Raw genomic sequence first — 27625 nt, 5'->3', positions numbered from 1 at the left:
CCAAAAAGAGTGTCTCCAAAAAACGAATTTTGCTGTTTATTCGATCCCATGACCATCCCGTAATGTTTTGGCCAGATTTGACAAGCTGTCGTTACAGCAAAGTCATTCAAGAATCGAATGCAGAGAAAGGGGTTAAGTTTGTTCCGAAAAACCTCAACTCACTCAACTGCCCCCAGTTCCGCCCTATTGAGAAATACTGGGCAATCATGAAGAGGAGACTCGAGGCAAAGGGTCAAAGGCAAAGGTTGTCAAAGACATCAATCAGATGAAGCCAAATAGCAAAATCAAAAGATAGACAAAGAAGGTGTGCGCTGCCAAATTAGCCGTGTTACAGGAAAAAATCGAGAATTCCTTCGAAACCGTAACGAATAATTTTATCCGTTTTTTTTTCTTAAAAGTGTGAAGAAAAAGCTACATTTGTATTAAAAAAGATCTTGAATTCAATAATAAATAACTGAAATACAGGCAATTGTTTTTGTTCCAATTCTGTCAGAAGCAAGCTTTATTTTGTCCCAAAATGCGTTCTTTTTGTTCTAAGAAATATATAACACACCTAGCAATACCTCCATTTTTAACCACCTTGTTCGGGTTTTTTTTTCTGTTGTTTATTTCTTCATTACGATAGACTCCTACTTCTGCTCCATACATGTGTATTATTTCCCTACTCGTTTCAATAGTTTTAATAATAATATTAATTATTATAAAAAAAAATATCTTCCTAGACATTCATGCGGTGTGCTTGTGTGTGTGTGTGTATGTAAGTATGAGTTGGTGTGTGTTTCTTTTTTTAATTTCAATTTTTTCCAATCATGCAATTTGGGGCTCGTTATTTTTACCTTTAGCATTAAGGAGTGTTGCTTTCGATCGAACACATTAAATAGAAGTGCTTCGCGGTGAAAAAGGTGCAGATTTTATTCTCTATTACATTAAGGGAGTAGTCTCAATAGTACGGACACGGGTTTAATGTTCTCGAAAAATGTGATAACTGTGCACGAAAACTTTTATACGCCTAAACCTTTCGCTGATGTGCTCTTCTTTAAGATTTTAGTCAATTGCGGTGGCGTGCTTTACATGTAGAATCGAAAACGATATTTTTGAGGTAAAAAGCATCTACAAGCTGGCACTTCCAAACGTTAGTTTTTTTTTTCATATATTTTGTTACTTCAAATTCTTAAGGCACTGTTCTATTAGTCTGGATGTCGGAATGAAAGCAGAAGCTCCCTAGAATTCGCGAAAAATGATCTCTTTACACACATCGATTTACATAAACAATGCCTTTAGTTCAAAGTGGAAGCCTGACCTAATGTCACAAATTGAGTATCATTCTGATCTACCAGTTGCGGTAGGTTACGGTTGATGTTGCAATATTTAAATTAGGAAACTAGCTGGCTTCGAATGGAACGTGAGGAGATATTTTTTCGAGATTTTTTTATTTAATATTTTCCATTTCATCACGTTACACTCTGTAATTGAAGATTTTATCGATTAAACACAACTAACAGATCAGAGAAAAATCTGAAAAAAATGTTTTGGCTGTTTGATTCAGGTGTTGACTTTATATTAGAAAATGAAGTACAAAATTCATAGTAGTTTAGTTTACAAGACTCAAGTTCAAACTCAAAATTCAAAATTGAAATTGACATATTGGGTTCAGAAAAGTATGCCAAAGTCAGAGTTCAACTTTAAAATCAAATTTAACGCATAGATCGTTTGTTGATCTGAGTAAAACTTTCACGTTTCTTTCTTTAAAAAAACCCAACCGAACAAATTTGCGTCCATATTTCGGTTTTTTTTTCTAATTCTTATTCTGTTCTGTGTTAGTAATAGTTATTTTATCCTTACTAAAGTATATGTATGTATGTTGCACATCGTGTATAACGTTTTTCTTGATTTGCACAAAGTCTTATCGGCTACCTACTAGAAAAGTGGGATGGGTGAGTTCTCCTGTAAAATTTTATCAATGAATGATTTTTTTTCGTGTGTGTCTTCAATTTTTTTTTTCTTCAAATAAATATCTGTTCCGTCGCTCATTGTAAAACTTTTGAAAAAAAAACACCAGCCTAAATCGATCGATATGTAGCTGCTAACTTGAGGCCTTGAATGTTCTTGTATTTGATATCACATATTATTTCGCGCTAATTCTGTTCTCCTTTTTTCAAAGCGACAAACAATTTTTAGCAGACTTTAGTGGGGCAACGTACGTATAGAAAATTAAAACGGAAAGTCTCAGACTGGAAAGGAACCGAGCATAGGGAAGGAAGGGAACGAAACTCACTAACATTGCTAGCTTAAAGTTATAATATAACTGGACAGAATTTTCTTTTAGCTAAATTTATAGGTGTAAATATCACTACGATGATTCGGGGATAGACTCAATTAAGAAAAAAAAAAACAAATAAAATAACAGAATAGTAATTGCGTTTTCAGTGATGCTTGAATATAGGTTTCTTATTTCTTTTATCGTAATAGTTTTACAAGCTGCTCAAAATTCCCCTAGTGGACTTGCTGATCCCTCATAAGGGATCGATAAACTATGATTTCCAACAGATTAAGTATTCTTGATTTTGAATGCATATAGAATTTCGAAGAAATTGCTCAACATAACAAGAAGGCTTTCTCACACTCACAATCGGCAGTCACGTTCATAAAAAAAATCTCAATCGTACTTACGCTAAGCCCATTTTAGTGGGACCAAAAAAACTCGTTGATTAGAAAATCGGGCAATAAAGTATCGACTATTCATTCGAGAAAAACAAAAACGCAGTCTCTCAGTCACCCAGTTCCGTTGTAAAAGTATAGTCGGCCACCTCGCGGTCGTACTCGCCTCCATCTCCCCCGGTTCGGTCGGCCTCATCCGGATGGTACAGATAGCTCAGCAACCTCTCCTCCTCATTCCCCACGAAGTGTAGCATCGGTCGGTGGTGGTGCTGATAGTAGCTGCGATAATCCTGGCTGCCGCCATCTCGATGGGCCGCCGACTGCTGGCGGAGGGTTTTGCTACGCAGGCGATCCCGGCGGTGGCCTTCGTCGCGATCGTACTGTTCTCACATGTGGATCGTGGCGGCCGTGTAGCGAGCCTCGCCTCGTCGCCACGACCATTTGTTGGGCCGGTACTGCGGAAGAAAGAGCATTTAATTAATTGAAACCGATATTTTTAACTATTTTTTTTTCATTCACATGCACTGACCAAACTACCCATATAGCTCAAAGTCATAGCAACCCACGCGTTAGCAGAAAAAAAATTGACAGCTCTATCAGTCGAACTGCACTTCTTTAGAGCTGAATAACTCCGTTTCAAAGCGTGTGCATTAAAAACTAGACAGCCCGCAGTGTCGATGAATGACGTTCGTTTCGGCATCTACAGCGACTTGATACCAGTGGTGCGTAAACTCGCTTCGGAAAGAATCATTCGGCTGATTTCTTCCTAGTTAAAAAAAGACATACACCGTCTTAGCCGATTTAGGCTTTACAGACTGAATAAATGACGTGGACAACTTAAGATTAACATTTAACACCCAGTACCGAGATGGGAATCGAACCCATGCCATCAGTGGACCGGCGATTACCGTCTTACCACGCTAACCACTCGACCACCGAGACGTACCAACCCTCCGGAAAACAGGTGGCGTTCGCGAAGTTTCCGGTCGCGGCAGCAAAAGTAGAAATGAAGTGTGGGCGGCTCAAGGTGGGGTGGTCTATCTGTCAGAACTGCCATTCAGCACACCAGGTGTTGCGGCAGATGGCATATGAGGAGAAGTTAGACATAGCGTTAGTGGCAGACCTGCATCACAGGACTTCGCATGACACTAATTGGGTACACCGATAAAGCCAAACTGGCCGCGATATGGGTTACAGGTAGATACCCCATACAAGAGGGAGTGTCGCCTAGAAAAGCAGGCTTCGTGATAACCAATGTCAACGGGATCTTCGTTTGTAACTTCTACGCCCCCCAAGGCGGTCCCTGGAGAGGTTCGGCGTCATGATGGACAGAATCGTTGAAAGTCTCACGGTTAGAAGCCCCGTTGTCATTGGATGGGATTTCAACACGTGGGCCGTAGAATGGGGTAGTCGCCTTACAAAATCCAGGGGACAACTTCTACTGAAAGCCCCAGCAAGGCTGAACGTAGACTTGGGGAATATTGACGATACAAGGACCTACCACAGAAATAGAAGCGAATCCATCATTTACGTCACTTTCTGTAGTCCGACCTGGGCGAGTGACTGGAGGGTGGGCAAATCGTTCACCGATAGCGACAACTTTGCGATCCATTATCGTGTGGGCACAAGTACGTACGTACGCGGACAGGTAGAAGAGGTACGACAACAGCCTCTGGAAGATAACACAATTCTACCGGAACATCTTCGTCGAAGTGTTAAAATGGGAGCGGAACTTGGAAAACCTGACTAGAGTACTCGCACGTGTATGTGGCGCTGCGATGACGAGGAGGGCCAAGAAGAAAGACACTCGGCAACCTGTCTACTGGTGGACGACGGAAATCGCGAGCCTGCGTACTAGCTGCCTACGGGCTAGGCGATATATGCAAAGATCGAGGACACAGTGAGCGAGAGAGGAGCGAAGAGTGCTCTACGATCAGTCTTGAAAATATCGTAGATCATTTAGCTGACATTGCGTAACATTGAAAAAACATCTCAGTCACCCAGATACTTTTCGCAGTTCAAGATAAATAAACTAGAGGTGCGTTTATGAAATCCACACTCCACCACGTTCGAGAATATTTTTTTCAGTTACTTCCACACTCATTCGTTGATGGCCTCACTGAAAATGAACACATGATTTTATCATTGTCATAGTGATCCAAGTGAAAGTGAAAGGAGAAAAAATCATTCATAGAAACGTCACCCGCCTGATATTTTCTTACCCAAGCATTTTGCAGTTGTACCAGCTAGCAGCAACAATTATGGTGCCATGTATTAGGCGAATGCTTCATACATGACAATACACCGACGTCATATCGACGTATTTACGCTGCTACCTTACTCTAGAAGTATTTTTTTTAAATTTGTTTTGCAGATATATTTCACAACTTAGAGTCATCGATTGCATTTTAATCAACTTTGCCTGAAGCAGTAAATGGTGGTCTGTTCGCAATAATGCGTTGGAAGAATAAGTAGCAATACGAGCAGGAATAGTTTTTTTGTGTGAATATTGTAACCATGTGAAGTTTACTAGTCAACATTATTAGGATTCGTCGCGTCAGATTAAATGTCGAAGGAGTGCTGTTGGTTTAGTGGAGAGTGAAACGGACCGACCTTTAAACCCCAAAGTAAAGGAAACAACCCGGACGCAGTCAGTCAACATAAGTTAGGATGAATGTTGGCAGAAAACAACAGATGGCAGCACCTGACATGATAATTGAAGGCCATCATCAAGGAGTGGATGGAGAGAAAGCATGGCGAAATGGATTTCTACATGACGCAATTTCTGACTGGTCATGGATGCTTCATGAAGTATCACCACAGGTTCGGACATGCGGCCTCGCCGGTCTGATTAACATGCGGTGACGTGCACGAGACACCCGAACAAGTGGTATTCTATTGTCCAAGATTTGAAGAGGAACGTGCCAACATATTCGCCGCCTGCGGACCAGAAACGACATCGCTCAACATGTTGCAGAAGATGTGTGATGACATCAACATATGGCAGGCAGTCAGTGATGGCCTCGCTCGGATAATGACAGCTTCGCAAAGGACTTGGAGACTGACGCAAATTGCGATTGACGTAGGATAACGTAGGTTAACTTTACTAAGCTTAAAGAGTCCAAAGCTATGAAATGAACTACGCAAAACGCTCAGCGTAACCGATGGGACCACAACGTGAAGGTGGTCTTGGGCGGTCAGGATGATATTTAATTTAAATATGAACTTCTTGGCGAGTGTTGCATAAGTAGCGCATATGCGTAGATTAGACACCCCCTGCCGAAGTATTGCCTTAGGACAGGTATCGGTTCGGGAAATTGTCTGAGGCCCCAGGTGGAGTTTAGGGCATATGTATATACGGATGAGTATATAACGAGTTGACCCAATGTTCCCATGTAGACACGGCACTCGACGTGCATTGGGACCAATTCGTAAAATTCCTTCTTCGAATTTACCACCTGGGTAACAAAAAAAAAGAGGAAAATATCTTCTGCTACGAGCACAGGCGCATGCCTGATGTGCGGAAACATGCCAGAGAGGCCTCGATGTCCAACCAGTAGGGCAGCTCGGAACACGGCCGGTGGACCCATTGCTGATCCCTAACGTCGGATTTTGGATGGATCGGAAACATAGACAGGTGGATTTCTGCATGACGCAGTTCTTGACTGGTCACGTTTCTTCATGCAGTTCCACCATCGGTTTGGACATGCGGCCTCGCCATTCTGCCCAACCTGCGGTTACACAGTTGAGACACCAGAACACGTAGTGTTCAACCGTCCGAGGTTTGAAGAGGTACGCATTAACATGCTTGCCGCCTGTGGACCCGACACGCCTGTCGACCCGACACCACGATTGGAGTAGGATGCCCTTTCGAAGGAGAGCCTTCGAGTAGAGGGCGACTAATCCTAGCAGTAAAGCATACAAAGATAAGACTACCCCTTCTGCGTATGCTGAGCTGCTAGGTACGTAGCGAACGTTATGTAGGGGTATCCAAGTAAAACGACGGCGGAAGCTGTAGGGATAAGACTTGACCTCCTTCGCAGTCGAACTCGTAGGGAGAAGAGTATTCACGCCGCGGATTACTCTCGGATAGAGTGACTTCACGTCGTCGGCGGGTGAGTCACTCGAGTCGGTGTAGGATGACGTCTTCGCCGGGAATCATATGAGTAGTTTCGTAAAGCCCCGGGCGTGTGCTGTGACATTCGCGTGGCCAGAATAAGCTGCTCTCGATCGGCACACGGACGGGCAAAGAGAAGATGGCCTCAAGCCAACCCAAGCGGAGCCAAGACTTCAAGTCGTTAGAGGAGAGGACATTGGTCTCTAGCAGTGGTCTCCAACAGAGGCGAAGCGCACGACAGTCGTGGTAACCAAGGGAGTCTTGAGTTACGAGAAAAGGCCGGACCTCAAGTCGTCAGAGGAGATGTCCTTAGTCTTGAATCGTAACAAGAGGCAGGGTATATATGCTGGAGTTTTGACTTGAAACCGAGTAAGTCGATAAACGCTTCAGCGTGGACATTGTATCCCATCACGTAGGCTGTCTTCGTTGCAGGTCCGGATGGGAATTATGACCAGAGGCCCCAGGTAGACTTTATGGCGTAGGGGTACATAGTATCTAGAGTCAAGCAATTGCACCCATGGACCCAGAGTAGCAAATTTGAGGGACGCGGTGGCCGGCTCGCCGTGCTTTGGAATGTAATCCGTAAAAAGGATTTACCACCTGGGTGATCAACTAATATAAAAAAAAGGTTGACTGATCACTATCTGATATTATTATCTTTTCTTTAGCAAGTGATAGCCTTTACAACGATAATTTGGTAAACCAACCATAAATTTGTAAGTATAAGTTTCCTACCTTCTGCATCTTTTGTTAGCAATAAAAAGGTTTGAGATAAAAAGGTGTTAGCTTTCGTATCAATCGGGAAAAAAAACTTTAATACTCACTCTAATCAGCAGCTGCCCGCTCTTGGTGTGAGGATTTCGGTACGCGTACAGTACCCAGCACCCGCACCCGAGCAGAATGCCGCAGATGACCATCATGGACACCAGCAAACTACTGCCGGACGTTTCCTGGTCCATGGCTGTGTGGAAGGCGTGAACTTTGTTCACGCTATCATCCTGTGGTATCGCCTTCCCGTTGCCTGCTGGCAATTGGCCGTTCTGGTTGTAGTTCTTGGAGGAGGGATAGATCTCAGCCTCGTGCCGATAGGTGCCGTTGGTATCGTTCCCCTCGGTGCTAATCTCTACCGGTTCGCCGTAGTTGTTGCCCTTCTGGCCCAACGCCGGACAGTAGCCAATTTCCATGATTTGGCTCTTGTCGCAATCTGTAATAGTTATTGAGTCTTGGAATTAGCGAGCGAGTTCCAGTGCCAGAACAAAATGTTCGAATCATACAATACCTTTCTGAATCCATTCTTGCCGTTTACGGTCGATACCGGTGGAGCATCGATTCAGCGTAGGACACCAAATGCACTGAAAGGGAATCATTGAATTAATAAGTAATTATAAAATAATATTTTATATTTCAACCGTAGTTAAGTACCTTAAAATCAGCACCATCTCGGCTGATACAAGACTGGCAATCTTTGAAGCTGAAACAGGTCGGCAGCGCAGACAGCGTGATCAGGGTGTTGTTCTGTACCTTGGCCCGACCGAAGTTTATCCGATGGTATTCGTAGATTGTTTTCTGTTTGGTTCCTGTAATCGAATTGTAGCAAAAATAATTAGTTTCCATCAAGAAAAAAGACAACAATCGAGAGCCAAACTCACTGAAAATTGTTTTATCGATGATGTAAGCATCCGACAGTCCCACCTTGACCGGATGTTTATCGTCGTAGATCCGCGTGATATCGATGGGAATGTTCCGGTAGGCAAACACAATATCGCCCGATTTTTTCAGCGTGGCACTGAAGGTAAACGAACCATTCTCGGGCCGGTCTTGCAGCGACACGTTCTCCCAGACCACCGTAAATGTTTCACCTTATAAAAGAAAAAAAAAACTAATTTAGGCATTTTGACAAATAGTTGACATCAAAAATAGTGTTACCATCGTCCCGGAATTTAACGTACGAGTTCGCAGATAAACTGGTGTCGAAGTTGGCCATCAAAGGTGCGATGTACTGCGTCGATGCCAACCACGAATGGACGTAATCGCCGGTGTACAAAAATCCTCCGGTGGCAATCGTGATGTTCCGGATTGGGTAACCATAGTACGGGAAGTCAAATGACAGCAATACGGTCTGAAAACGAGAGAATTTATTTTTACGTTAATCAAATGCTTTTAGTAGAATCAATTTTCAATTGCATGATCACTGAAATCGGATTCAAAACGAAACCACTCCTAGGTCAAACATGTGTTTGTTTGGGTCATAAAAAAAGTGAAGTTAATAAATTGCACTTAATTTGGAAGGCTTAGCTCAAAAATATATCTAAAATTATTATCATCAAAATGTTGACCGAAATAAGAGCATTAGTTTTTAAATGAGTATGAAGTTGTGAAAACATAAATCATATTATTTTAAGATTTTTACTTTTGACAACTATTTCATAAGTAAGTGCAGGTCATAAGCTTTTAAATAAACCAATCCGATCTGCAATAACTTGTAAGACAACTAATTTATGGTCAAAACTAATTTGCATATTTTTTTAACGGTCAGACTATTTGGTTAAAATCGTCAGAAAATGATGAAACTTAAGCTAGTTCTAAAGAAGTTAGCACAGCAAGTTCAATCATTAGCTTCCAAATCAGTTTACCAGATAAACAATACGTTGTTTGATAACAGAGATACGCGTGAAATAAAACACCATACTATGGGGTGATCCCAAACTTTTGGATGATGACTTAAAAAGCTATTTTATATATTTTAAGTACATTGCAAATTTGTCGAACAAATTAAAAAAAATGTATTTTAATAAGTATGAAAAAAAGGATTCGAATGCAACTCGAATTTTGAAATTTGGTCCACTGAGATGATTGGGTTTTAATTTTAAGTTCGGTTTTTGAAAAATGTCCCAACTTTAAGCTAAATTTAAGTTATATAAAATCAATATTTACATTTTGTCAAATACATACAAATGAGGTTTTGCTCACGATCTCTAGAATGAGATCAAAAGGATCCCAATATGTTAAAGGAGTTAACATATTGAAGCCCTCAAAAAATATAATAGCATTTTTTCACTTATTCTGGAGCATTCAAGGGTCTCAAAATATATTCACTTAGTTGCTGAGCTTAAAATTCTCATTTTTATTGAAGAAACTTGCTGGACCGGTGTGCTTTGCTACACCTTATAAAATTGGTGGAAATTTTTGTTTTTTTAAACACTCTTTTCTGTTTTCAAAATTTGTCCTAAAATTTGTTTTCCAATCATTTTTTGTATTTAAAATTAAGACTCTGTAATTATTTGATCATAATTTCCTAAATTCTGCCACAATATTGTTTTGGGGTTTCGAGTAGGCCTTGCTCGGGTGCGGACGCGTTTTTCTGTCTTTTTGTTGCTCTGCAATTTTTAAAGTTTTGTTCTAATGGTTTGAGAAAGTGAAAGTGAAATTTGCAAGAAAACGGAAAATTCCTTTTCGTGTTTATAGGAAATGATATATGGAGTGGAATTAAATGATATTGGAGTGATTTTTTGGCAGGGAAAGCTGAACGTGCACCAAACATGGATGTCACAATTCGGTGGACGGTAGACGGATTAGACCACAAGAACAGGAAAGGTGAGAGCTTTCCGATTTTTTTTGCTATGCCTTCAATCTCCTGTGGCTTTTGCTGCGTTGCTTTTTACATTATTAGCGCTTAAATAAGTGGATTGTGTTAATATTCTCTGTAGTAGCCTCTCTAAGGGTCGGTATTGTGAGTCTATCTTATTCATTATTTTAAATACCAATGCCATACTTTACACAGTACCGGGGGAAAATCCAGATTTCCAAAAGAAAGAATAGACTACATTATATCAGAAGTTCGGTTTCCACGACCGAGGAATTTTGAATGTTTTTTTTTTAATTTTTTTCCAGCAGGTGGTCATAACAGCCATCGATTGCTTTGATCATTAAAATTCTCGATGCTGAAATCGAAAATACAAGTATTTTAGAGTTTTCCCTTATCAAAATTTCACATCACATTTATTTTTCAATAATAACAATTTTCATTTTAATTTACTTTGTGAGGGCTGCGTGCGCGTGAGTGTGGTCACTATATTCATTGCTGTTATTGTAAGTAAATCTACACGTTACTGAATGACAGTCAGCTAGCAGTTATAAAATAGCCATTTAAGTTGCTTCAAAAAATGTGCATTGAAATTTAAATAATTTATTAAGATATGTGTGAATATTCCAAATAGAAGGAGTAGGCGTTGTCCTGATGGCAGCGCACGTGTTTTTTTCGGGTCCGAGAAAGTTTTAATTAAATTGATTGTTTTAATTAGAAATATTTTCATAAATTGATAGAAGAAGATAAGTAAAAAAGTAGCTGGAGGTCTACTGAATCTCTGATCGCCGGAAGTGTTTCAAACGGGCTTGTGGAATGATAGTTATGCACATTTAATAAAATTTGCATCGAGCAAAAGGCAATAGTTTGGACAATTGAAGTGAAGTTTGTGACTCCAGTGCGTTTGAATTAGTGTATTTCTAGGTTTACGAAGGAGTTTACACTGTTAGATCTCACATGTTCCGCCGAATTAGCGGAGGTTGTGTTTCGGTAACGGCTTGTGGATCCAAAAACCTGTATGAAAATGTGTTGAGGCTGCAGTTTTTTTCGCACATTCTGTGATAATCTTCGTCGATTGTAATTATTAAATAATTTCCTGGGATACCTATGAATTATATCACAATCAAGAAAACAAGAACTTTGAAATTGGTGTTTTGATGTGATAATTGAAGAAGTGATCGTTATGTCGAGTTGGTGTGGGAAACAAAGTTTGCAATTTGGCCAATCGCCGTGGTGATCTCGGCATGCTGCGATCAGATAAGTTTTTCTTATATGGTTTATTGGCCGCTTAGAAATACCCGAAGCCTTTTATGGAAAAACGATAAGTATCCTAAATATCATTTTATGAATTTTAGATTCCTTTTTTAAAAACAGGGAAACATAAAACAAATGTTATAAATAGGTAAGATACAAAACGTGATTTAAAGTGTATACTAATCGTAAATTCAAAATAGCTTAACTCTATTATGGGGGTTTAGTGGGGGGTAGGACATGGCATCAAACAAGCGGAAAACTGACATACAATGGATTGTGGGTTCAAGCCAGCCGGAGTATCTCGGCAAATTTGGAATCATGTGTAGGGTACTACGGTACCTTATCAGGATTCTTTATTTGTTTCGAACAGTTTGAAGGGAGCGAGATGATTCAAACCTGTCCCAAGCCAGTGGTAACGGACCCCTTGGTTGTGCTGCAATTATTGTTGATGAGTTAAGCATGAACAATATTTGGAAATGCGATCGAGACTTCCCGTACCGCCTCGGGTCGAAAGACCTATCAGCCACTGGTGGGTTCTCATACATACATACATACATACATACATATGTGTGAATATTCCAAATACTTTCAGGAAAATTATTTCCTTACTTTTCCAGGTATTCTAAGCATTTAGAATCAATGGGAATTGTGCAAGTGCATTGAATAAAAAATTTATCAACATTTTGTGTAATCATGTCCAGGTTACAGAAAATTGCTTCCGTTATTTTTTTGGTAATCAAAATCGTAATCTGTTCAATATTTAATGTTTATAGTAAGGAGTACGAACAACGAGGTAAGCGAAGTGTAGTTGGTTGAAAGGTAAGATGGAAAAGTATGTACAAATGTGCAAATTTTTATTCATTATATATTTAAAATAGCTTAACTCTATTCTTGGGGATTAGAGGGGGGTAGGACAGGGCATCAAACGAGCGGAAAATTGATATACAATGGATTGTGGGTTTAAGCCAGCCGGAGTATCTCGGCAAATTTGGAATCTTGAATAGACTACTTAGGTGTCTTTTCAGGATTCTTTATTTGTTTCGAACAGTAGGAAGGGAGTGAGATAAGTCAAACCTGTCCCAAGCCAGTGGTAACGAACCCCTTGGTTGTGCTGCAAATATTGTTGATGAGTTAAGTATGAACAATATTTGAATGTGCGATCGAGACTTCCCGTACCGACTCGGGTCGAAAGACCTACCAGCCACTGGTGGGTCATGGGTCAAACATACATACATACATACATACATACAATTCTGCCACAATATGGTTTTACTTGAATAAAAATCCTCTCCCAAGAAAAATTTGGTTCCATTTGCTTGATCATTTTCCGAGCCATTAGAAATAACATTCTGAGAGTTCCACTGTTTAAACATTTATTGTACCCCAATCCCTGTTATTCAAAGTTTGATCGATCATTTCCCGAGTTATTAAAACAAAGTATGGGTGCATTCCTCTCCCTTTTCAAGCTCCCCACTGGAAAGAAAAAAGGAGCCTTAAATTCTTATTCCCATATACTTTCCTATGACAAATTTGAACCCATTTGCTTAAAATATTATCGTGTTATGCAAAAAATTGTATATTGGCCCCGCTTCTTCCCTATCCCCCACTGGAAGTTTCCCGAATAAGCATAGAAACTTTTCTCCATCCCAAAAACCCTCCTCTACTTAACAACAACGCAGCGCGAAATATTTTTTATTTCAAAGGAAAGTGCCGCAAAAACAAAGGATTTTTCCTTTGATTTTGGGATAAATAAACATTCCTTTGATTCAAAGGCATTTTCCTTTGTTTCAAAGAATTTTTCTTTTGGAAAATCTTTGAATAAAAATCTTAATGCTTTGAAACAAAAAACAGTTTCATTTGATGCAAAGTTGTTTTCGTTTGCTGCAATATTATTTATTTTTCGCTTTAAAAGGATTGGTTCATTGAACCATTTTTCTTTTATTCCAATTGGAAGAAATATTTTCTATTGTCCCGAAGTTCCTATTAGTAATTTTGAATAATAAAAAGAAATAATTTACATCTTGAATTCATTTTTATTTACAAAATTAACACCAACACTGGTTCACTATAATTGAATCATCCGGTCCTAATTTTGGCCTGAGAGCATTCTTCTTGGGCCGCTCAATAGACTTCCGGAAGCAGCTCCGGTTGCCAGCTTTAGTGGTCATCCAACTAGTGATTACCGCTAAGATCTAAAATCTTAATTATTCACTTTTTGATTAACGGATTAACACACACTTACCATTCTTCATCCTGAATCCTCCTAAATAGCTATCTCTGATTCACTAGTTTTGATTTTCAACACAACAGGCCAAACTTTATTTGAAATTCGGTTCTTGCTCAATGAAAAATATCTTCTAAGTTTTAAGATTTTTAATTTAAAAAAATTATTCCTTTCTGTTGAAAACATTTTTCTTTGTTGAAAGAAAATTTACTTTGTTTCAAAAGAAATGTGCAATTGAAAAAATTTCTTTTGAATCAAAGAATTTGTTTGAAATCAAAGTCCAAAATTATTCAGTTCAAGAAATTAATTCTTTCTTTCGAAAATTATTCATTTGAATCAGAACGATAATTTATTGATTCAAAGAAAACAGGAGTTTGAATCAAAAAACTGAATGTTTTTAATCAAAGTCAGTATCAAAATCCAAGTTTTCTCTGCGTGCGGAAGAGTTTCTTGCTGGCAAGGTCAATGGATTAACAAAATAGGTGTTGATTGAGTAGTATTAGAGTGTTATTTAAATTTCCAGAGAGAAATGTGAACTTAAGTTCATTTAGAATGAACGAAATTCACTTTATTTAGTTAGGGTATATTTAATGGTAATTTTCGGATAATAAAATGATTGGTAGAAACGAAGTCGGGCGTCGAGTAATCATTTAGATGACACACTACTCAACACAACTTTATAAATGAAACCCGAAAATATTTCCGACATTGTAGGACCTTGAGTTGAAAAATTAGGTGGCAATAGAAAAACATCCCTGCACTTTCCGCAAATTGCGCAATTCCCCCTCACATCTCTTCATACATTAATAAACGATATTTCAAAATTTCCAAACTTTGTAGGCTTCTGAAAATTTTCAGGTAGAAACTCCCGGATTTCAACATCAGTTAAGAATAAATAAATGAGAAGGTCCATGGAACGAACTCGCCAATTGTTAAAGTAGTAAGTTTGTTTTCATTTGTAGCAAACCATTCAACGATTTCACTTGCTGGAGGTGAACGAAATCAACGGAGAATCGGGTCGGGCATAATCAATGAAACATGCAATCATTGATCACTATGCATTATCCATTAATTCAAGAAAGAATCACAATTTTACGATAAAAAACTACTTAGAGCAAGTCCAATGGTGTTGGGAAAAAGTGGTAGGAATTTTGACAGCTGTAGCACAGATGGGAATTTTTGGATCGTGAAAAATAGACCAAAAATGTTGGCCGTCCACCGGTGTGATACAAAACGAAGATATAAAATTGGGGGCAACCAGCGATGCCAAGTGCATTTGCTGTTCAGTATTTTTACTATTTTTTCCTATTTCGAATTGATCGTTTAAAAATTGAAATCAAATTCACTTTATTAAAATAGTAGTGCTAATACCATTCTTAAAACTTTTTCTAAGTTGTTGAGAGAGTTTTGCATTGGATAAGTATACAAGTTTCACTTAACTGAGCATGTCTCATCTATGAAACAACAGCTTTGTTGATTTTGTTTGGTTCCGGCAAATTTTTTTTTTGCATAAACGCTTACAAATCTTTTAAAAAAGTGCTAATTTTCTGTCGAAACGTAAAAAATGTGCATCAAAATTTCTATTTGCCTGACCTAGGTTATTATATGGTAATGGTATTGTAACGTTCTTCCAATGCTGTGAGTAAAATTCTCGAAATTGTATGGGCAAGTAGAGCACAAATGAAAGTGAATCTGGCCTTTGATGGACTCTTCGAATTTAAAGGTCACTACAACATATAATTTAAATTAAGTGTTTTTGTTTGGTAACTTTTGATACAGACTTATATTGGTAGGCCGTTTCATTTCTCGTTCCTTCTCTGAAAATCCAACCAGGTCCCACCTGTGGAACCGATATTAGAACCGTTCCTGACCGTGTTTCAACAAAGGGATCAGTGATCCAATGCACCGCAAGCCAAATTGGGGCATTCCGGCAGCACAACCTAAAATTTGGAATATGGGGTTTAATTATAAAACAATTTGCGTTTGATATGATTGACACTCGACGAATTAACAGCGAGGGTTCCGTTTTCTAAAGATAATGGACCATTGAAGGCGGCGTTCAAATTTTGATACCGGACATTCCGACGGAATAACATTTTTCAAATTAAAAAATGAAACTCCTACTCCCGAAAACCGCTCAAACAAACAAAATTTATTTACCTAGCTTTCTGGCATCTCTGCGCCTCGAAATGTATGATAGCCAATTCAATTGGCAAGGGCATGACAAAAATTGGCTGTAGGTTTTAAAGAGTTGATTAACTTCTTTGTAATTCGTATCAATTTAAGTGATAAGAGAATTGTTTACAAAAGAAAACATTACTTTATGTTAAAATCCTGAAATTGGTCAATTTCCTTTATTTTCCCCTCAACTAAGGTTTTGAGCATAAGAAAGATGGCAGCACCGAAGCGTTTCATGCACGAATACTGTATTGCAACGCCGACTGTATCACTCGGTTCGGTGTTGCAAAACATCGTGTTTTTCTATCACCCTCGGCCAAAAAGTGTTATACGATAAAAATTTTACAGCGCGAAACTGTTCGAATATCAGATTTTCCCAACACCGGTGTTCGGCAAATGTGTTGTGATGTGTTGTAAACCTTCGAAATTTCTATCTCCATCTCAACCAGTGAACTTGCTCTTAATCTTCAAAAAATTTATTTTCTCTGCGACGGAACGAAAAGAAAACGCGTGCGATACCAATAAACCATCGCCTACTCCATACCAATGTGGTACAAGGAAGATGATGAAGAAACACGCACACTATTACAGAACTCGTTATTCAAGAAGTAAAAAGGTAAACAAAGCCTACGTCACTTGCCAGGATGTTTATGTACACCGAAAAAATTCTTCACATGAACGCTACGTGAAAATGTACATGGATTTTTGCCACCATAAAAATCACGTGGAACCTACGTGAATTTCAGGTAGCAAACAGAGCTCGCGCAGCAAGCAGAATTCACGTAATTTCCATATGAGTTGTATGTGAAATCAACGTTGATTCAATGTGCATAGGGATACGTTCTGCTACATGCAATTCACGTAGATTTCATTGTAATATTAATGTAGGGAGGTTTTTTCGAATATTTTAACATAAAATGTTTTGATTTTCAAAGTAAACTTTATTATTCGACAAAACTACATAACGCATATGCACTTTCCACTTTGAACCTGGCAATTTTTAGAATTCACTTCACTTAATTAATCACACATAATTTCGAAAAATGGCTGTTTTGTCCTTTAGCGGTTGCTTGGCCGTCTAAGCTGCTTCAATTTCAAATCCTGTTGAAAAAAACAAAGATGTTAATAGCAACCACACAATAAAATTTTATTACTTACGAAATAAATATCAGCTCCTACATCACTCAGTTTTTTTGTCTTTATATGAACCAACTGTCGGATCCGCGCCATATTGAGAACTGATATTCTTTCACACAGATTACACGTGAATGAGCCATTCAGGTTTACGTGAACATCACATAGAACGCACCAAATCCCCTTGTACTTGGCGGATAACTTGATTTTCACGTAAATCGAATGTGTCTTTGTTTTGACAGAATTCAACTATGTGAATTTCTCGTAAGAATGATGTGATTTTTTATTAACTGCTAAGTGCTTCACGTAAACCAAGCAAAAATTCACGTAACGAGTGGCTACGTGAAAATCCAGGTAAATTTAACGTTCTTTTTTCGGCTGAGTTTATCCTAGGCGAGAATCGTAAACAACAGTTGATTTTTTTCTCTATAGTTTTCGCTGTTGGTTGTTTGTTTGGAAATGCAACTGACGTCACGAATTGTCATGGTTTCAATGTTTACAAAAAAAAACTTTTAACACTTAGCACGGGATTTCCATCGCCACCTGAGATGTGTGTACAGGTTGACTCCATACCACAGTGCTCCTAGTGCTCGGATCAGGAATGTTTTGACAGTACTTTTTTTTGTATCGCTTCCTCTATCAGTGCTGAAAATTTAATTACGATTCCTTGTGTTCCAAAAAGTTACACGTGAACGAAGCCGCGAAACGAAAATTAATTTTGGACACCCACGTCAACAACCCGGCATGGCCAGGTTTAAAAATCGCGAAATCGTTGAAAGTGGTCAAATCGACCGTGTGCAGCATTCTCAAACGTTTCCGTGAGATGTATACTATCGATCGGCAGGTTCATACCAAGCTTCATAGTGGACATAGTGGATCGGAATCTGCATTTGGAGAAGTTGAGAACGATCAAGGCAAACCCAGGGCAGTCGAACTATGACATCTCTAAGAATCCCGACTGGTGCACCGTCAGAAGGATTCGTCTGCGCGAAGGAATACGATCTTACCGGGCCAGTAAGCAAACAAACCGGATTTTGAAGCAGAACTTAGTAGCCGAAGGACGTGCCCGGAAGTTATACAACAAGGTTCTAACGAAGTACGACGGCTGCATCCTCATAGATGACGAAAAGTACGTAAAGATGAATTTTGGGTAGCTTCCAGTCCAAAAATTTTTATAAAGCCACTTGTCGCAGGGTGATGTCTCCGACAAGTTCAAATTCGTTTTTGCCGACAGTTTGCAAGAAAGTGATTAAGTAGGAAGCTGACAAGGTATGTGCAGCTACGAACGAAAAATCACAGTTTTTGTGACAAACAAGACCTTGGACTCCAAAATGTACAAAGAGGAGTGCCTGGGCAAACGTATTCTTCCGAACATTAGATCTCACACAGGACCAGTAAAGTTTTCGCCAGATTTGTCAAGCAGCCACTACAGCGGAGAGGTACTACAGTGGTATCGGGAAAACGGGGTGGATTTTGTCGAACAGGACATCCACCCACCCAACTGCCCTCAATTCCGCCCTATCGAAAAATATTGGGCAGATGAAGAAGAATGGTAGGACGACTCGAGATGCAACAGAGACGAAGAAATGGTGGAACAAAATGGCCTCTGAAGTCAGTGAACAGGATGTCCAACTATGATGAGTGATATTCGCCGAAAAGTTTGAGATTTCATTAAAATCACATCGGAATAATTTGTTTGTTATTTTTCATTTAAAGTGCAATAAAAGACCTTTGCAACGTGGAACGAGGTTTTTCAATACAGTACCTAAATCGTCTGATTATGTCAAGAATTGCTTGTGTTCTAAGTTTAATGAATAGTGGAATGCACTATTCAATGCAATAAATCATCGAGTCATATAAAGCCTGAAAATTGTTTTATTGATGTATGTAAAAACTTTTGAAGTGGGAGAGACCATAAAGTAAAATAAATAATCTCGTTATTCCGAAACGTCTTTATGCTAAAGTCAATCAAATAAATTTTGAATTATACAGCTTTGGCATAGTTTTTACTGCAGACCATCCCCACGATTTTTAAGATGAGTCATTTTATACAATAAATTAATAAATCTTATCAAAACTTGCTAATGTACAAAATTTGATGGAAATAATATAATTATGATAATGATTGCATGGTAAAATTTATTGAATTACTTCATTTTTCATTTAATTCTAGTGAACTTTTCTTTCGCCAGATGTAGAATATAAGCTTGTTTTTGAGAATAAAGGAAACATCTTTTTAATAGCTCCAGAATTTAAAGAAGTGGTCCTAAATTTAAGCCCTGTGAAACACCTAAAGGAATTTGATTGGAATTTGTTCCAAAGTTTTGTTAAAAGAAGAAAAAGAAATGGATAGCATCACATTTGGCGACAAGTTCTATACGTTTAAAAAAACTGTATTCTTTAGAAGCTAAGCGTTATAAAACAATCGACTTCTTAAACCCGAACTACTCAAGTTGTTCCAAATATAAATGATCTCCAAATATAATCGATAAACCGATACCTAGGGAAATTTCTAAACCATTTTGATCACTAGATACAGTAGGATAGTTTATCTATCATAGTTGGACATGGAACACATTTTTCATGGGCAAACAACAATGTTAGCAGCTACCCGTAAATGTGCGATATTTGATAAATAAATATGGGCACTTCCCGCGAAAAGTTTGCCCTCGATGGTGAGTGCACTCGGATTTGAATGTGTGCTCAAACGAAAACAAACGCTTTTCCCCCTTTAAACACTAGTAGGTAGGTAGATACATATTCTATTGTAAATGCGGCTTCGTTCAACACCGTTACTCAAGCGAATAAAATGTGCCATAGTCACGCGTAGTGATTTTTTCTTACCGTAAGTCATGACTGATTGTTGTATCTAAAATTATGAACGTTTCGGTTATTTGATTCTATGATTAACATTGATAAAATGAAAAGTTTTTTTTTGTTTTTGTTTACATTGAGAGCTAGACGATGAGGTGCATGTCTCAAATCTCCCGACAAGTATGGGAGTCCTATTTCAGCTTTCAGCAACCAGGATATAAGAAATTTGGTTATTCTAGAAGGATTCTTGTTCTTCATGATCGGTACTTAAAAAGTTGAATTTTCGAATATTTTCTTCATAATACACTATCGAAGTTAATCAATAAATCTTGTCCAAACTTGCTAATGTACTAAATTTGATGGAAATAATATGATTATAGTAATGATTTCAGGTTCAAATTTATTGAATTACTTTAATTTCATTTAATTTTAGTGAACTTTTCTTTCGCCAGATGTAGAATATAAATTTGTTTTCGAGAATGAAGGAAACGTCTTTTAAGTACAGAATTAAAAGAAATGGTCCTAAATTTTAAATTTAAACTTTGTGAAACACCTAAAGGAATTTGATTGGAATTCGATTAATCATATGTTTAATCATAGTTAGATCTTTACCTAATTCTGTATTTGTTTCAAAGTTCCAAAAGAAAAAGAAAATGGATAGCATTTGGCGACAAGTTCTATGCGTTTGAAAAATTGTATTCTTTTGAAGCTAAACGTTAGCTCAAGTTGTTCCAAATATAAACGAGCTCCGGTAGATTTTCCAACTCAAATTTGCAAAACTTTAGAATAAGTTCAAAATCTTTGATGAAAATGTTCGAGTCAGTTAAGTTTTAGCTTCTAATTACAATAAATTAATTAAAAAACATTTTTTGTGATTGGGATTTTAATTACCAAAATCACAATCTTTCATTGGCATTTTCTTGAATCATTTATTGATGTTATTTTTTTTTACATAATGCAGTCTTTAATTGACCAACAAACTTCATAACTAAATCAAATAGATGCCTTACAACAGCCGTTGGAATTTCTATCATTCTCGTATAAATTTTCGATACAATCGTTTTTTTGACGTCACAAAAAATTCAATATGGCTCTCGGTACTAGTTTAAATATATAAATATTCCTTGAACAACTACTACACCCAAAATTCAGCCTCTGTGCCAATGGCGTGTAGTCAATTACATAGCATCATTGGTACAAGAAGATAACGCGATCGGTGCTGATTCGATTTGCTCCCACCGGCATTAATCTCCCAAGTTAACCGAATTGCGTATGTCTGAAAGAAACAAAATAAAAACGCTTTCACGTCCCTCCCTATCGCATCACAAGACGAAGAAGGATGGAAATAAATACCGGCCAACACCAGGCAGCCAGCGAACCGAGCACTGTGCGTGTGAATGTAGCAAAAGCAACAACAAAAACATCCTTCTAATTCAATCCCGGCAAACAACCACGGCCGAGCTGTGCGTGTGTATGCAGTAAAAGCAACAACAAAAAAACATTCCTTCAATTCAATTCGCCGGCAAACAACCACGGCTAAGCTGTGCGTGTGTATGTAGCAAAAGCAACAAGAATATATTCCTTCAATTCACCGGCAAACAAGCACCGGCCAAGCTGCCCGGCTTTAGCAGCTGTGTATATGTAGCGTGTGTATGTAATAGCAGGCAGTAAGCAAAGCACAGTTCTCATTCAATGGGTTTCCCGTTTCCTCCACTCCCGTTCCCTTTCCCGTTTCAGACAAATGAATACCTTGAAAGGAGGCCAAACGCCGGGAAGCCACTGTCGTGCGTTTCTTTTGTGATTGATCGGTGGCAGAATGCCTATGACAAATATCCCTCTTCCTGCATGAAGCTCAAATAGTACACTAGTTAAGATGTCAGTCTGGCAAGACCATTTGGTTAATTATATGAGTTCGATTCTCCCTACGGGCGCTGTGGTTTATGTTTTTATTTTCTTGTTTCTGGGATGAATTATCCAATAGGAACGAAATCCCATAAAATGTTTTTCTTGTTGAGCTTGAATGTAGTGGTCATGCATCATTTTAGTTGGGAGCCGAGTCCTTATGCCAGTTACGGTTTTTCAAACATATCATCTTCGGCACAGTGCACATTTCAGCGCATCATCGGCACAGAGATGTGCTAAATAGGCATTGGATTTTTGCAACCTCTTCTATGGGTGTACTTTTTTTCATCTCAATCTACGTTCAATGATTTGACAATAGTTCACTATCATGTTTGTTTTTTATATTTTTTTTCATCGTTTTCATTTCCGTTGAACGTGCACCGACATAGTTCACTCAAAGCAGTCAGTTCATTCAAGAAGTCAGTGAAAATTTGAAATCGAGAATATCATCTGTCAGAAAATTGATTGAAAATTTTCAACAAACCTTGTCGGCTCGAAGTATCAGTTAATAGTAAAACTTAAGGCAGAAGCAAAGTCAGGGTGGCCACTCAAAATCAATTTTTAATTTCTCGCACGGAACCAAACAAAAAAAAACCAAACAAAATTCCGAATATTTATTTTTGAAACCATATAAACGAAAATCGATAAAGCTTTCTTTGAGTGGTAAATGATCGTTCAATGGGTTTTCCCTTATTTTTACCAGTTAAACGACAAATCATTAGATTGATACGCAGGGTTATTTTTAAAATTTTCAAAACTATGTCACTCGAGTCGAAAATGTTAAACAAATAAAACTGTTCATAAAAGAAAAGGGGTTTAATGACTAAAAAATTGTTTTATAATCGTTTTTCCACTTTATTTGGTTCTCAGATATTTTTAAGTATTTTAATTTTTTCGTCCATCAAGCTTGCCTTTCTCCCTACTATTATTTTATTTACTTTCTCTGAGCGTCGAATTGCATTCTTCTTCGTGAATGTACCAAAAAAATTAATAAGTGTGTTACTATTAAAGGAAAATGTTGTCCTTGGATGTCCTTTGACCTAATTACGTTAATAAAGATAAAAAATAATTATTTGAAAAGAGTTAAAGAGCAACCCCGATGATTTACATTTAAAAAAAACTCCTTAGACACATTTCTAAGAAGGTCGAAATTTGCAAGGGAAAAGCTAAGAAAGATTATTATGAAAACCTTCTTAATAACTCTTCACACACACTCTTTTAGGAACTTCCAATAAATATTCGAGACCAGAAATGAACTTGAATATGAACAATTGCAATATTAACAATAAAAAAGATATTTGTCAACACTTTAATCCCTACTTTACAAACATTGGAAAGAATCTGGCCAATAGTATTGTGGTCGATCCACCTTTTGATAATTTGTCATTTATAAATAAAGTTTCAAACACCATTTTTTTACGTCCTGTAAGTAGTAACGAAGTTGTTCTCATAATCCAATCATTAAAAAACAAACAAGGTAGTGGTCCTGATAAAATATAATTGTTTGGAATTTTCAAGAATACTTTTTGAGTGTTTCAATGATATTTTAAAACGGGAAATTATCCAGAAATTTTAAAAATCGCAAAAGTTCTTCCAGTCTTTAAATCAGATTATGCAACATGTATCAACAATTACCGTCCAATTTCAACGCTTAGCGTGTTTAGTTAAATGTTTGAAAAACTTTTAATAAGCAGAATAAACCAATTAATTAATGAAAATAATATTTTATACAACCTGCAATACGGCTTCAAAGCCGGCTGCAGTACACTGATAGCTATGTTTGAACTGATTGATTCTGTCTCATAGAAAATATAGACACAAAAAAATAGTTGGAGGATTGTTTCTAGACTTGAAAAAAGCCTTCGATACTTTAGATCCTTGAAAACTTGATGTAGATCCTTAAAAACTTGATCGGTATGGTATAAGAGGTGTTGCTAATACCATCATTAGAAGCTTCCTTACAGGTCGGAAACAATTCATTTCTATCGACCAAATAGAAAGCTCTTTGGAACCCATTAATGTGGGTGTACTGCAAGGCAGTAATATTGGACCATTGTTATTCTTATTATACATTAACGATTTAAGCAATTTATCTTCACACGGCATTCCCAGACTGTTTGCGGATGACACTGCTTTGTTTTATAATGAAACTAGCTGATCCCGTACGAACTTCGTTTCGCTTTGAATCATTGGTACGTCAAAATGAGTTTTGAAAATGAATTCGAAACATTCTTTCGACAATTTTGGGGAAAACCCCTTTTGCCGACCCCTGAGGCAAGATTTGAAACATGAAAGCAAAAGAGCGTCCCTCAAAACTCCTATGCGCAAATTTTTATCTCAATCCAATGTAGAATAACGTCTAAATCGCAAAAACATTAAAGTTGGGTATGGACGACTCCTTCAGCCGACTTCTGATCCGCAATTCGAAACTTGAAATCGATTGCTCGTCCCTCAAAACACTCATGTGCTAATTTTCATCACAATACGATCTATAATAACGCCAATATCGCAAAAACATTAATCAGTGGATATGGACGACCCCTTTTGCCGACCCCTGACCCTAAATTTGATAACGATTATCGATTGTTCGTCTCTCAAAACACTCATGTGCAAATTTTCATCGCAATCCGGTGTATAATAACGCCAATATCGCAAAAACATTTATCAGTGAATATGGAAGACCCCTTTGGCCGACTCCTAACCCTAAATTTGATAACTGTAGCCGATTTTTCGTCTCTCAAAACACTCATGTGCAAATTTTCATCACAATCCGGTGTATAATAACGCCAATATCGCAAAAACATTTATCAGTGAATATGGAAGACCCCTTTGGCCGACTCCTAACCCTAAATTTGATAACTGTAACCGATTTTTCGTCTCTCAAAACACTCATGTGCAAATTTTCATCACAATCCGACGGAAAATAACGTCAATAACGCGAAAACAATATTTGTCTTGTATGGACGACCCCCTTCGGAAGGGGTCATCCAAAAATCTATAACATTTTTCATCATTCCTGGCCCTAATGAGCATCCATGCCAAATTTCAGATCTCTAGCTCTTAAGACGGCTGAGTCTATAGAGGACAAACAAACAAACAAACAAACAAACAAACAAACAAACATACAGATAATTGCTTTTTATATATATAGATTTGCCCGAATATTATAGTTAAACAGATGGAAAAAGACTTAGAAATTCTTCACAAATATTTCAATAGTACACCCATAGAAGAGGTTGCAAAAATCCAATGCCTATTTAGCAAATCTCTGTGCCGATAATGCGCTGAAATGTGCACTGTGCCGAAGACGGTATGTTTGAAAAACCGTAACTGGCATAAGGACTCGGCTCCCAACCAAAATGATGACCACTACATTCAAGCGAAACAAGAAAAACATTTTATGGGATTTCCTTCCTATTGGATAATTCATCCCAGAAACAAGAAAATAAAAATTAAAACCACAACGCTGTAGTAAGAATCGAACTCAAATCACCAATTGTATCGTCTTGCCAGTCCGACATTCTAACCAGTGTACTATTCGAGCTTCATGCAGGACGAGGTATATTTGTCATAGGCTTTCTGTTACCGATCAATCACAAAAAAACGTACAACGGCGGCTTCCCGGCGTTTGGCCTCCTTTCAAGGTATTCCTTTGTCTTGCGATGGAAACGGGAAAGGGAACGGGAGTGAAGGAAACGGGAAACCCATTGAATGAGAACTGTGCTTTGCTTACTGCCTGCTATCACATACACACGCTACATATACACAGCTGCTAAAGCCGGGCAGCTTGGCCAGTGTTGTTTGCCGGTGAATTGAATGAATGTTTTTGTTGTTGCTTTTGCTACATACACACGCAAAGCTTAGCCGTGTTTGCCGGCGGATTGAATTAGAAGGATGTTTTTGTTGTTGCTTTTGCTACATTCACACGCACAGTGCTCGGTTCGCTGGCTGCCTGGTGTTGGCCGGTATTTATTTCCATCCTTCTTCGGCTTGTGATGCGATGGGGAGGGACACGAAAACGTTTTTATTTTGTTTCATTCAGACATACGCAATTCGGTTACGCTGGGAGGTTAATGCCGGTGGGCGCAAATTGAATCAGAGCCGGTCGCGTTATCTTCTTGTACCAATGATGCTATGAAATTGACTACACGCCTTTGGCACAGAGGCTGAATTTTGGGTGTAACCTTCTAACTATAAACTTATCGAAAACTAAGTACATGATCTTTCGCTCGTCCAAAAGAGTTATCACCAGCAGTAATCACATTTTTTTCGCAAATTCTACAATTGAAAAAGTTGACATCTTTAAATATTTGGGATTAACACTGGACGACACATTTCCTGGAGTCTTCATATCAACAATATAATAAAAAAAAACATCGTCCTTGAGTGGCATTCTTTAGAGAGTTAGGAATTTTGTACCGCGTCATGTTCTTATGAAATTTATACTTTGCATTAATTCATTCCCAGTTTAACTACCTTATCGCGGTTTGGGGGAGGGCATCTTTGTTTCTCCATGCCTGGTTTCAGACGTTACAGAATCGTTGTATGAAAACTATCTTTAAACTACCTTTCCTACCTTCATTACTTTATTCAAGTATCTACATCTCATAATGTTTTGCCTTTATCTAAATTGTGCAGATTGCAAACATTAATGTGCGTGTTCAATAATTTAAACTCCACAGATAATAACCGTAATTTATTGTTTAGCTCAGGTACTCGCTCTCGAATTATTCTTCAGTCAATTAATTTGCTTCAAAGTCGCTGTTCAACATCTTTCGGTCAACGCAGAATCTCGTACATTGGGCCATTATCTTACAACAGTCTTCCAAAAATCTTTAAAAACACTAACAACCGTAGCTCTTTCAAATCCCTACTCATTCGTCACCTCAAAGGATTACTTTAGTCAATAACCAAATCACTTTGCGTATTTTTAAGAGAATTATTAAAATAATTCTATTTTTTATCTGGTAATTTTGAATTAGTAGTAAATTTTTTGTAATTTTTCTTTTGTAAGGCATTAGTTTAATAGATTTGGTATTTTCGTTAAATAAAATGGGTCTCTTAAAAGGAAATCTTTTTCTACTGAGATTCATGTCTAAATTTTGTTTATTGTATCGTACCATTTCTCCGCATAATGTAATTTTTTTTTTCTAAGTTCTCAGTATGAGTAAATTTTGCTCGCGTTAAGTTGTTGTTGATAATTATTTATTTTTTGCTGCCAGGCATGCTGAGATCAGAAAGCGTCCATTACCAGAGGGCTCAACGGAGCCTCTTGGTGTGGGGAAGTGTGGTGGGCCGCTTTAAAAAACACAAAAAAAATTTTTTGCCTCCAGTTCCTTTGCCTCTTTTCTGCCTCTCCCTCCGTTTTGCAATACTTTCTTTCAGATTCTCCTCCGTTTTTTGCTTTTAAGGACTCGACATACTGCATTGACGATTTCGTTACGGTTATTCCCGTCGTTCAATGAAACAAGTTGAAACTAGTCGAAACCGATCCAACTCGGAAGGGAGATCCGTTCCGACCTGGTAGAATTCATCGAAGTCAATTGGAACGAGACTGGTGATCAACTGTCAATCCATTTCTACTTGTTTCGACCAAGTTTCATTGAACAGACTATCATCACACAAATGAATGAGACAAATTTGTATGTTTTTAAAAGAATGATACCAAACTTTTGGCCGATACACCATACTAAGGGGTGATCCCAAACTTTTGGACGATAAATTAAGTGTTTATTTTATTAATTAAAAGTATATTCTTAAA

The 27625-nt window shown here is 38.0% G+C and overlaps 1 protein-coding gene across 1 annotated transcript in view; it reads right to left on the bottom strand.

Annotated features, from left to right (window-relative positions):
* Positions 1–564: 564 nt before the first annotated feature.
* LOC129744305 (plexin domain-containing protein 2) overlaps positions 565–27625 on the bottom strand; it is a 102023-nt gene continuing 74962 nt past the window's right edge. Inside the window, exons 3-8 of the mRNA XM_055736772.1 lie at positions 8702–8894; positions 8425–8634; positions 8198–8352; positions 8055–8127; positions 7600–7979; positions 565–3113 (exon numbers count right to left, since the gene is read on the bottom strand). Of these exons, the coding sequence (XP_055592747.1) occupies positions 3045–3113; positions 7600–7979; positions 8055–8127; positions 8198–8352; positions 8425–8634; positions 8702–8894 (1080 nt within the window). The 3' untranslated portion in view covers positions 565–3044. The remainder of the gene's footprint in view (positions 3114–7599; positions 7980–8054; positions 8128–8197; positions 8353–8424; positions 8635–8701; positions 8895–27625) is intronic.

This window comes from Uranotaenia lowii, chromosome 2, assembly GCF_029784155.1.
Source record: "Uranotaenia lowii strain MFRU-FL chromosome 2, ASM2978415v1, whole genome shotgun sequence".
Lineage (NCBI taxonomy): Eukaryota > Metazoa > Arthropoda > Insecta > Diptera > Culicidae > Uranotaenia > Uranotaenia lowii.
The sequence above is the reverse complement of the archived record's forward strand: the minus strand, read 5'-3'. Positions and strand labels throughout refer to the sequence as shown.